The sequence below is a fragment of the Dasypus novemcinctus genome, chromosome 12 (assembly GCF_030445035.2).
Source record: "Dasypus novemcinctus isolate mDasNov1 chromosome 12, mDasNov1.1.hap2, whole genome shotgun sequence".
NCBI lineage: Eukaryota > Metazoa > Chordata > Mammalia > Cingulata > Dasypodidae > Dasypus > Dasypus novemcinctus.
In genome coordinates this window covers 80027141-80039350 of record NC_080684.1, presented here as the reverse complement: position 1 = coordinate 80039350, position 12210 = coordinate 80027141, and the positions used below count along the sequence as shown (strand labels likewise).

At 41.3% G+C, this 12210-nt stretch overlaps 1 protein-coding gene across 6 annotated transcripts in view; it reads left to right on the top strand.

Moving 5' to 3' along the window:
* CCDC38 (coiled-coil domain containing 38) overlaps positions 1-12210 on the top strand; it is a 45038-nt gene that overhangs the window by 4895 nt on the left and 27933 nt on the right. For 5 of the 6 annotated variants that reach the window (XM_058308565.1, XM_058308564.1, XM_058308567.1 and 2 more), the window contains 2 exons: positions 7927-8027; positions 9625-9790. In XM_058308565.1, the coding sequence (XP_058164548.1) occupies positions 7927-8027; positions 9625-9790 (267 nt within the window). Of the gene's footprint in view, positions 1-7926; positions 8028-9624; positions 9791-12210 lie in introns of those variants that run through there. The other variant, XM_058308568.1, reaches the window with a different exon arrangement.

Below are 12210 nucleotides of genomic sequence, written 5' to 3'. Positions count from 1 at the left end.
GCTAGACTTAAGGACTCTATTCCTCTAGAATAAGGGAGAGGTGAGGAATAGTGGAATATTGGATCTGTGGTTTCCAAATATTTTCTCCCATTGTGTATATTGCCATTTACTTTCATGATAACATTCTTTGATGCACAAAAGTTTTTAATGAGGTCAATTTTTATCTATTTTTTTTTCTTTTGTTGCTTGTGTTTTGGATGTAAAGCCTAAGAAACAATTGCCTGATACAAGATCCTGAAGATGCTTCCCTGTGTTTTCTTCTAGGAGTTTTATAGCTCTGGTTCTTATATTTAGGTTTTTGATCCATTTTGAGTTGTTGATTTTTTTATATGGTGTGAGGTAGGAGTCCACCTTCATTCTTTTGCATATGGACATCCAGTTTTTGTCAAAATCAGTTGGCCATAAATGTGAGATTTCTGAATTCTCAGTTTGATTCCATTGGTTTATGTTTGTCCTTGTGCCAATACCATGCTGTTTGATTATTGTGCTTCGTAATAAGTTTTAAGATTGGGAAGAATGAGACTTCCAACCATGTTCTTCTTTTTCAAGATAGTTTTGGCTATTCGGGACCCCTTACCCTTCCATATAAATTTGATGATTGGCTTTTCCATTTTGGCGAAAAGGCTGTTTTAATTTTGATTTAGATTATGTTGAATTTAAATCTCTTGGAATAGAATTGACATATTAGCAGTATTTCATTTTCCAATCCCTGAACATGGAATGTCCTTCTGTTTATTTATATTTTCTTTGATTTATTTTGGCAATGTTTTGTAGTTTTCTAGATGATCCCTTTTTTAAATTAAAGTTTTTATGTTATTCTGGCTAGAACTGTGAAGGATCTGAGATTTTACTGTACTAGCAAACAAATAAATTAGTCTGCCACAGTTTCACGGATGCTGCCAGGGGATATGAAACTCCTGGGTCACAGAGAAAGAGCTTTATTAAAACCCAACCATCAGCATGAAAATAAGCATATTTGGTACCAGTTCCCTGAACTCCATGGCCCTCTTTTTAAATTATACATTAATAGCACAATATGAACTTGCGTACCCACCAGAACCCAAAATTTAGGATCTTGACAATAAAGTACATCTTGACAATACATTATACCCTATTCCATTGTCTTCTCTCTTTTGAAGCAGCTATTATGCTGAATCCTGCATAGAGTATTTCTTTTTTTTTTAACTTACATAGTTTTATCTTGTCTATTTATAGTCTTAAGGAACTATATTTTACTTTAGCAGTTTTAACTTTATAAAAAGGATATCCTGATAACTATAATCTTCTAAGACTCACTTAATATTTTTTTTTTTTAATTTTATTTCTCTCCCTTTCCCTCTACCCACTTGTCTGCTCTCTGTGTCCATTTGCTGTGTGCTCTTCTGTGACCACTTCTATCCTTATCAGCAGCACCAGGAATCTGTGTTCTTTTTGTTGCCTCATCTTGTTGTGTCAGCTCTCTGTGTGGGTGGCGTCATTCTTGGGCAGGCTGCACTTTCTTTCGCACTGGATGGCTCTCCTTACAGGGCGCACTCCTTGCACATGGGGTCCCCTACACAGGGGGCACCCCTGCATGGCAGGGCACTCCTTGCACACATCAGCACTGCGCATGGGTGGGCCAGCAAACACAGGTCAAGGAGGCCTGGGGTTTGAACCAGGGACCTCCCATGTGATAGGCGGACGCCCTAGCCATTGGGCCAAGTCCACTTTCCAGTATTATCTTTTAAGATTCATTCATATTGTTGTATGTTGTAGTTCATTCAGTTTGATTGCTGTATAATTTTGGTAATGTACCACCATTTGTTTATTCTTTGACTCCTGTCAGTGGGCATTTGAGTTGTTTTCAAGTTATTGCTATTACAAACAGTACTGCTAATACAAATTCTGTGTATGTCTCTTGGTTTATACAAGCAAATTTCATTAGGTGAATATTCAACTTTTGATGATAATATCAAAGCTTTGTTTTCAAAATGGTTGTGCCCAAACACACATCTACCAGCAATGTGTTAGAGATTCTGTAGAATATCTTCTCCAATAGTTGGTAGTACCAGATTTTTAAATTTTTTGCCTATCAAATTGGTAAAAATGGGATCTCATTATGGTCTTGATTTGCATTTCCATGACTATTTTGTATTCATATTTTTATTGACCATATGTGTCTTAATCTGTGAAATGATTGTTTTAATTATTTTTTCTATTTTTCTCCATATTGATTTGTAGTTCTGTAGATATGGTTGATAGCAATCCTTCGTCAGTTGTATGTAGTGCAAATATCTTCTCTCAGTTTTATCTTTTCACTTTGCTTAAGGTGTCTTTTGATGAACAAACTTCTTACCTTTAATGTGGTCAAATGTATTCATTTTTTCTTTTACAGTTAATACTTTTTGAGTTAAGAAATACTTCCCTATCTCAAGACCTAAACCATATTTGTTCTATTACTAGCTTTAAAAATATGTATTTTGTAGAAATGAACACATGGATGAATGAATGAATGAATGAATAAATGAATAAATAAATATTGTGTGCTTGAGGAAAAAAACTGCATATCCAGAATCCAACCACTTTTCATCATGTCGACTTCTACCATCCTAGTCTGAGCTACCATCACCTCTTAACTGGATTATTGCAATAGCTTCCTAACTAGTCATCCAGCTTCTACTCTTGCCTCCCCCAGACAAACACACACACACACAGAGGCTATTCGCATTCAATAACCATAATATTTAATAGGTTAGACCACATTATTTCTCTGTTCAAAGTCCTCCAATGTTTCCCATATACTGAGAGTAAATGTCAAAGTCTTCAAAATTTTCCACAAGACCCTACCTAATCTGCCTCTTACCCCAACCTACCCCCACACTTCTCTGCTGCTCTCTTCCTTATTCACTGTACTGTGGCTGCTCTGGCTTCCTTTATCTTTTTTGAACACATACCAAATAGGATCCTACCTCGGGGCCTTTGCACTGGCTATTGCCATAGTCAGGATTACTCTTCCCTCAGATATCCTCCTGGCTAATTCCTTCACATGTTTCAATGTCACTTTCTCAAAGAGGCCCATCCTGATGACTCCACTTAAAATTGCCCCCTCCCTACCCCCATATCCTGCTTTATTTTCCCACAGAATCTTATCACTTTCTAACATAAAAGAAAAGTTACTTTATGTTTATTTTTATTGTCTGTAACCAACTCCCTGACACTACCCCACCCCAATATAAGTTCTGCAAGAGCAGAAATCTTTGGTTTTTTCACCAGTGTATCATTAGCACCTAGAACAGTGCCTGGCAAGTAGTAGAGGCTCAACAGGTATTTGTTGAGTGAATGAATGAACGAATGACTACAAGAAGCCAGAAGAATAGAGTGGTAGCAAGGGGCAAGGTTAAGAAAGGAGTGAGACTGTTTGAGTGTGGTAGACAGAATAATGACCCCCAAATATATCCATGTCCTAATCCCTGGAACCTGTGAATATGTTACTTACATTCCAAAGGGGACTTTGCAGGTGTCATAAATCAAGGATCTTGAGATGAGGGATGTGGACTCCAGAAAATTATGTTCTTAAATTGGTCTGTTCCTGTGGGTGTGAATCTCTTGTGGGTGGGACCTTTTGATTGGATCACTTCAGTTAAGGGCATTTGATTAGATTGCTTTAGTGGGGCATGAGCCAGGCTGGGTTTTGGTCCTTTTGCTGGAATCCTTCATAAACAGATGAATACAGTAAAAGGGGGAATACAGAGACAGGGAGAAGTGCCCAGAAGCTGAGAGGATGCCGAGATGCAGCAGAAAGCAATGGAGCAGAAAGAAACAGAGCCTGGAGGGGAGACTTGAAGACACTGCTGTGTGCCTTGCCAGGTAAGAGAGGAATCCAGGACCACCACCAGCTGGTCTCAGGGAGAAAAGCATTGCCTGATGAAGTCCTGATTTGGACATTTATCTTGGCTTCACAGCTTTTAACCTAACAAATCCCATTGTAAGAGCCAACCCATTTCTGACATATTGCCTTGGCAACCTTTAGCAAACTAAAGCAAGGGGATTATTCTGGATTATCTGAGTGTGTGCAATGGAATCACAGGAATCCTTACAAGAGGGAGTTGGGAGTATCAGAGGCAGAGAAGGCAATGTGAGGATGGAAGCAGAGGTTGGAGTGATGTGCCTTGAAGATGGAGAATGCGGCAAGGAGCCAAGGAATGCAGGCAGCCTTAGAGGCTAGAAAAGGCAAGGAAACAGATTCCTCCCTGTGGCCTCCAGGAGGAATGCAGCCCTGTCAACACTATGATTTTAGCCCCAGAAGTTTCATTTCAGACTTCTGACCTACGGAACTGTAAGATAATAAATTTGTGTTTTCATAAGCCATGAAGTTTGTGGTAATTTGTTATAGGAAACGAATACAGTGAGGAAGAGGCAGTGAAGAAAAAGGTTTTACTTAAGGTGGTTATATTAGTCAGCTAAAGGGTTGCTGGTGCAAAATACCAAAAATCTGTTGGCTTTCATAAAGGGTATTTATTTGGGTAGAAACTTACAGTTACAAGGCCCTAAAGAGTCCAACTCAAATGTTGCTTTCTTACCAAAGTCTGTTGCCATGTGTTGAAGCAAGATGGCTGGTGACTTCTGCCTGGTCTCTCCTTTGTTATTCCTCTTTAGGCTCTGGGGCCCAGCTTCTTCCAGTCTCAGCTGTAGGCTGGCATAGGGCTCGTCTCTCTTCCCAAGGCTTTAGTTCTTTGAGCCTTCTCCTTTCTGTCACATGGCAGGACTGAAATGACCAAGTTCTCTCCTATTCCATATCTTCTTCCATGTCATGACCAAGTTCTCTCCTCTGGCATCTATGGAGCTCTCTGTTCCTGTGTATCTACTTCTGTGTGTCTTCTTGAGTGAGTGTCCATTTATATAGCCCACCAAGGAGGTAAGGACTCAGAGTTATACCCTACTGATGTGGTTGAATCAAGCCCTAATCTTAACATAATTTAATCATAGGCATCTCAGCTGAATTTAATACAATCAAAGGGGATCATGCCCAGAGGAAGAGACATTTTATAAACATAATCTCTCTTTTTGGAATTCATAAGTAATTTCAAACTGCCACAGTGGTTAATTAATAAAGACAGGCATTTACAAGGCACTTTAGAGAAGAGTGTTCTGAGAACCAGGGTTCAGCTAGTACAGTGTGACTTGTAGAACTAAGCACGACCCATGTTGCAAAAGTGGAGGACTGGAGAGAGGTTGACCTAGTGTTGAGCATGTTCAAGTGCTGGCAGAACAAGATCCTTTGGTAAGGCAGGAGGCTTTGGCTAATGGTGGAATCAATGGGTGTTGGGGGTATGACATGGGAAGAATGGCTGGCTAGGGGGACTGGTGCTTGTAGTGAATGTGTAGTTCAGGAAACTTGGAATTAACTTGGCTTTGAAGCCCCTAAATCTGCCTGAATGGAGGAAAATACCATCTTATCGATTCCAGTCCATCTATGGACCTAAACTTGGTGAGGCATTCAAGATTTTAAGCCACCCAGGGTGGTGTAAGGTCTAAATTTGTAGGATTTTCTGAGGGAAAAGAGGGTTGGTTGGGGAGAGGGCTGAGCCCACTGATGAGCGCCCTCGGAAAAACTTCGAAGGCCTCCTCCTGGGACATCCAGGATCCACCCTGGCCTGGGAGCGGTGGCAGGTTTACCCGCTCTGCAAACGATATCCAGCCCCAGGCCCTTTGCAGCCTCAGCCTCTGCTGCCTCCCTGGGGCCCCAGCTTGTTGGGGCTCTGTGATTTTCTCTCTCCCTAACTCATCACCTACAAAAATGATGTGTCTGAGATTTCTACAATCACAGTCACCCGCATATCCCAAAAGAGACTGTGAGGCAAATGGCCACTTCTTGGGTAGACTTTAACTCTGTTCCCATAACAGCTCTCGGCATAGCCAGATGCCTGTCCCATCCCAAACCAATTAAGTCAGAATTTCTTGAAGTGGACCAGAGATTCTAGTGATTTCTGAGACAGTCTGTGGGAAATATGTCCTTAGGCATCCTTTCTTTTTCTTGGGCTTAGGGTGTCAACTCCAAGCTCTCTGTACTTTTGGCTTTGGCTATTGGCTATTAAAGGCCAAGAGTTCCCCTGCTCTCTACCCCATCCCAAAAATTAACAATCAAGAAAAAAGAGAGAGAGAAAGACTTTATTATTTCAGACTTTATGAATAAAAACAAAAACTCCATTGGGACATTCAAGTCTGTCTCTGTATCTGTCTCTCTCTTCATGGTCAGAGTTTTTGTTTTGTTTTGTTATTTTTAAGTGTATAATTCAGTGCTTTGTAGTATATCACAGATATGTACAAGCATCACATGATCAATTTTAGAACATTATCATCACCACAAAGAGAAACTTCAATCACCTTAGATACTTTCCCCCCAATTCCCTTCTCCTGTGGTAGGTGGACTTATATATCTCAATTTAGACATGCTCTTAATCTTAACCCTTGTCCCTGTGGGTATGAACCCATTGTAAATAGAACTTCTTGAAGATGTGATTTTTAATTAAGGTGTGGCCCACCTGATGAGGGTGGGGCTTAATCTGGATTATTGGAGTTTCTATAAAGACAAAGCCACAGGGAGGAGCCAGAAGCCAGAAGCAGTGGAAACTGGAGGAGAAGAAAGGAGAGGACATAGCTATATGACTGGAAGCAGAGAGGCAAGCCAAGGAACTGCAAAGATTGCAGCAAGTCAGCGTAGGATGCCACAGGTTCCCTGGAGAAAGCAAGCCTTGCCAATAACTCAATTTTGGACTTCTTGCCTCAAAACCATGAGCCAATAAATCCCCATTGTGTGGTATTTGTCATAGCAGCCAGGAAACTAAGGTACATCCTCCACCCCTCAGCTCTAAGAGACCACTAACTTCACTAATCGACTTTCTCTCTCTATGGATTTCTCTATTCTGGACATTTAATATAAATGAAATCACATGACATGTGGTTTTTTGTAATTCTTTTACTTTGCATAATATTTTCAAGGTTCATCCATGTTGTAGCATGTATCAGTATGTCATTCCTTTTTATGGCTGAATACTAGTCCGTTATATGGAAATGCCACATTTTGTTTATTCATTTATCAGTTGGCAGACATTTGGGTTGTTGCCACTTTTTGGCTATTGTGAATAGTGCTGCTGTGAACATTTATGTATGAGTTTTTGCATGGTCATATGTTTTCATTTCTCCAGGAGTACAACTTCTGGCTCATGTGGTAATTCTGTGTACTCATTTAAGGAACCGCCAGACTATTTTCCCAAGTGGTTGCACCATTTTACACTTTCCCACCAGCAGCGTATGAGGGTCCAATACTGGTTATTATCTTTTTGTTTTTCATACTATTTTTAAAAATTTTTTTGAGAAGTTGTAAGTTAACAAAACAATCATGCGTGCCACTCAAGATTCCCATACTCTCATACATCGCCCCACCACCACCACCTTACACTGTTGTGACACATTTGTTACAAATATGAAAGACCATCATCCTAAAATTACTGCTATATATATCCGTAGCTTATATTTGGTGTGTTTTGTTATTATCTTTCACTTCTCCTTAAGACTCTCTAGTCTGGTCTGTGCCCAGCCTCACCCGGGGGTGGTGGCCCGTCCTTTGCCGCCTGAATGGTGTAGTAAGGGTGGAGGTGGGTATATTTCTGGTGGCGGGTACGTAGAAACAACATCTTCATATCTCAAAATATGCTCCTGTTTGTTTACAGAGCACTGTGCTCACTGCTGGGGGCACGGGAGGACCCAAGGCCCCTGCCCCCATCCAGGCTTGCATCTGTCCCTGGGGCAGAGACAGGGCTGTCTGTGTTGCGCCCCCTGGAGGCCGCTGCTCCCACTTCCCCCACCGCGGCCCTGGGGCCACTGCGTTCCTTCAACAGAGGAGGTGTGACGGACGTTTTCCGTGTCTTGTTTTTGCTTTTTTGACAGATAAATTCAAGGAAGAATTGCCCAGAAAGGACAAGCCATATAAGATCTTTTTCAAAGATCTCTTTCTTTTCAAAGAAAATGAATTGGAAGCAAGGAAAAAGGTAAGGTTCTCTTAAAATCGCAGTTCCAGTTAAGGCTAGAATCATATTCCGTGTCATACCGGTATTGCCCTTGCCAACCTCACTGAGTTTAAGACGTGGAGCCAGACACGGATGTATGCGGCGTGCTCCGCACTCGGTCCTGGGGAATGGTGCAAGCGCAACCCTCCACGGCCGCCAGCGCCTTGTGGGGCCTGCAGGGAGCACACACACGCCTTTCCAATCTGGTGTGACAGCAAGGGTGCACCCTGATCCATCGAGTCGAATGGGATGCAGCTTTCATTGCTGAGATGCCGTGAGTAATGGGCAATGCACAAAATAGCAGTGTGTCTTACAATAAATGGCATCTTCGATTTGATGAAATATGCTAGTAGAGGCATGCAAAGGAAATAAAGAGAAAGGAGTGCTCATCTTTGTTGGTGAGAAGAGGTAGAAGCAGAAGGTGGTGTGTGTGTGTGTTTAAAAACTTCACTGAGGAGATAGCAGGAGCTGAATCTTCAAGAACAAGTCAGAATTTTTCCCGCAGATATGAATAAGAGAATGTATGTGTGTGTGGCCTGGACAGGGGTGGGGGGTGGGGAGAGGGAGTAAAATGGAGAAGGGGGTATCACTTTATTTTTTCACTTTTTAATTATTTGGTATGAAGCTAAGTCAGTGATGAGGCCTTTTTTTTTTTTTTTTTTTTATGGTACCAGAGGCTGGGGATTGAACCCGGGATCTCAGATGTAGGAAGGTAGTACTCAAAGTACTCAACCACTGAGCCACATCAGCTTCTCTAAGAGTTGGGGTTTTTTTGTTTGTTTGGCTTGTTGTTTATTTTTGTTTTTTTAGGAGGCACCGGAACCAAACTCGGGCCCTCCCATATTGGAGGCGAGCGTTCAGCTGCTTGAGCCATGTCTGCTCCCCGATGAGGCCAGTTTTGCCCGTGTGCCATGCAGAGTTAAACTCACCACCTGCCTGGGCTCCTACCTCACATTGCATGGTTTCACATGTCATAAGCTTGTTTTTTTACTCCCAGAGATAAAGGTTGACTACAGAGCTTTCCTTGTCCTAATTAGAGTGAGGAAAGCACATAGAAGTGCTTAACAATTTATTTATCTGTAAGGTGATGGTTTTGTGTGTGTAATATACAGTTTTGTTGCACTCTCCCAAAATTAAATTGAAGAAAGTTTAGTTAAATTGGAAGCCTAAGTTTTTACAGTTACTAGAGAGCTCCATATCTTCTCAAGTTTTCAATTTCATAAAAGCCAGCCCTTTTAAATGAGTAGAATTTCTAAGTTTATATCTGCATTCTGGTCAAGACCAGGTTGTGAAAATGAAGCCAGAAGGACAATTTCCAGTCTCATATTTTGTGATGTACATGTTTAGTAAAGGTTAAAAGTTTTTATCTATTTTTCTTCTGCTTCACATGGGAAGGAAATGAAAACGATACACATTTCTTCAAAGATAAGAATGTTGGGGTTGTTTGTTTAATATATTGGTGCCAATCTGATAAGGAAGAAAAGGATTTGCTACAAATGAAATTTTGATATGATCACTATTTTAAGACAGCATTACTGTGGTATGTTAGAAATTCCTTTACACTTTTACACTTGGACAGGAAAAATTTATGAGCCGCAGCATGAAAATCCACCAGAAGTCTACTTTTTCATCCCGAATGAAGAGTCGCTCACACCTGGGCCAGATCGCCTTTTACACGGACACTGCTGGTGACTCATTTGAAAATTTAGGGCTAGATCCAATCCTCGTTCTCAGATTAACAGAAGGTTAGTCTAATTCCCTGTTTGTTTATGACATTGTTTTGAACAACATCCACTATCAGGTTTGCGGGCTTTGCTGAAAATGAGAAACAGACTGTACGCTGGCTCACAAGATGGTGGGGGGGGGGTCTTTGCAAATGGGGGTGGAGGGATGTGAGAGAATCTGTTTTTAAATAAGAAACATACCTTCCAAGACATAGACTCCACACAATCTGGTTTTAATGACCTTTGGAGGCAACATGCTAACATACTACAAGACCATAATGGTTGCTCTATGAAAGAGGTGATCTGGTAGTCAAAGGTTGTGGGCGTTTCCTGCTTGTCAGATCAGTGAAATGGAAAATAATCTGAAGCCAGCAGGTTAAAATAAAAGACCAGTTAATAGTGTTCACATTTTTTAAAATAAAAAATTTAAAAGGCAGAAAGGAAGGAAGGGAGGGAAGAAAGATGAAGGGAATGGAAGAAAAAGGGAAGGATGAAAGAACAAACATATTGACTGCCCAGGACCTGCTGTGGTAACGTGGCACAGGACAGGCAACAGGTGATATCAGTGACTGTACCACAAGTCTAGGATATATGCAGGTTCATCCTCATGTCTCACAGACCTCCTTTATGGAATGGTACAACATCATCAAGAACATTAACAACTGCATTCTGAATCTTTTGTTTTCTTCATAAAGCAAGGAAACATGTGCTATGTTTTAGAAAAAGATCTACACAAAATATCTGACTTTGAAAATCCTTGCCACTCTAACAGTTCCTCAAAAAATAGGATGTGGCTCAACTGATAAAGTGTCCGCCTACAATATAGGAGGTCCAGGGTTCGATATCCAGGGACTCCTGGCCCACGTGATGAGCTGGCCCACATGCAGTGCTGCCGCACACAAAGGAGTGCCGTGCCACACAGCGGTGCCCCTCTGCGCATGAGTGCGCCCCGCAAGGAGAGCGACCCCCCCACACAATGAGTGCAGCTTGCCCAGGAGTGGTGCTGCACACACCGAGAGCTGACGCAGCAAGATGATGCAACAAAAAGAGACACACATTCCCAGTGCCACCTGACAAGAATGCAAGTGGACACAGAAGAACACACAGCAAATGGACACAAGAGAGCAGACAATGGGGTGGGGGGGAAAGGGAGAGAAATAAATAAAAAACAAACCTTTAAAAAAAAAACCCAAAACTACGAAGTATGACCCTGTAGATGATACACCATTGCTAGTTAAGTTGCTTCTTTCCATCTCGCACCACCACTCTGAGGTAGAGAGTAATAGGGGCGTACCCCTGAGGCTAACTTATGCTGTGGTAATAAACCACTTCTAAATTTCAATGGCTTACAACTACAGAGGTTTCTGTCTCCTTTGCTTTTCAACTCTGGTGCTTATCGCAGGCCCCTCTGCTGAAGGAAGAGCCCCCGTCGGGCTTCTCCCAGGTTGTGACAGAGGGAAAAAGAGGGCACTATGTGGTGGTTCTTACAGCTTCTGCTCGGAAGCCCTTTAGGTCATGTCCACTCCCATAGATACTGGTGAAGCTGGACTCCGTGGTGGGGGGAGGTGGGGAGGGATGTGTGCAGAGAATCATCTGAGAGAAAGGGGCAGCAAGTATTTGGGAACAATAATACAATCCACCACAATTAGTATCCTCATTTTACAGGTGAGGAAACTGAGGGCTTAGAGAGAGTAAGTAATTCACTTATGCTTCCACAGTTAGTAAGAGGTGGAGACAGGAAGTGACTCCGGAAAGATTGTGGGTCCCCTAGTACAGCCCTGGCTCGCTGCCTTTTTGGGAAATATTACTTTATTTCTATTTCTGTTTACATTCTTATTAAGAGACTTTATGCCACTTTCCGTAACTACTACACTGTATGCCTTCTGGTGCAATATGAACTCATTGGATATTTGGGAAATATTATTTTATTTCTACCTCTATTTACATTTTTAAGAGACTTTATCCTATCATATTCCATTGGTTTTCCATGAAGCATAAGTATAATTTTCCATAATAAAGAAGCCTTGAAATGAAATTTTGGTATTTGCTATTACTAGATGGTAGAACTAGTTGTCATCTTTTCCTTTCCCACTTATTAATAAAAATTGGTTTGTGAGCCCCAAAAACACTTGCTTTTTTATGTCTGGAGTGGACAAATACTAAGTTTTAAAATATTTCCATCTTAATTAGTGCCGCACAGGCTTTAGAGTCACACAGACCAAGGTGTTTTCCCCTTTTGGCACCTGTTGGCTGTGTGATCTTCGGTACATATCTTAACATCTCTGAGCTTCAGGACCTCATATAAAGGATGGATATGGTAATATGTACCTTATACAGGATATTAGTATTAAATGATATATTTAAATTGTCTAATAAAGTTCCTGGAATATGATGGACAGAAAATAAATGGCAGTTACTAATACATCAATTTTCAAGTGGTC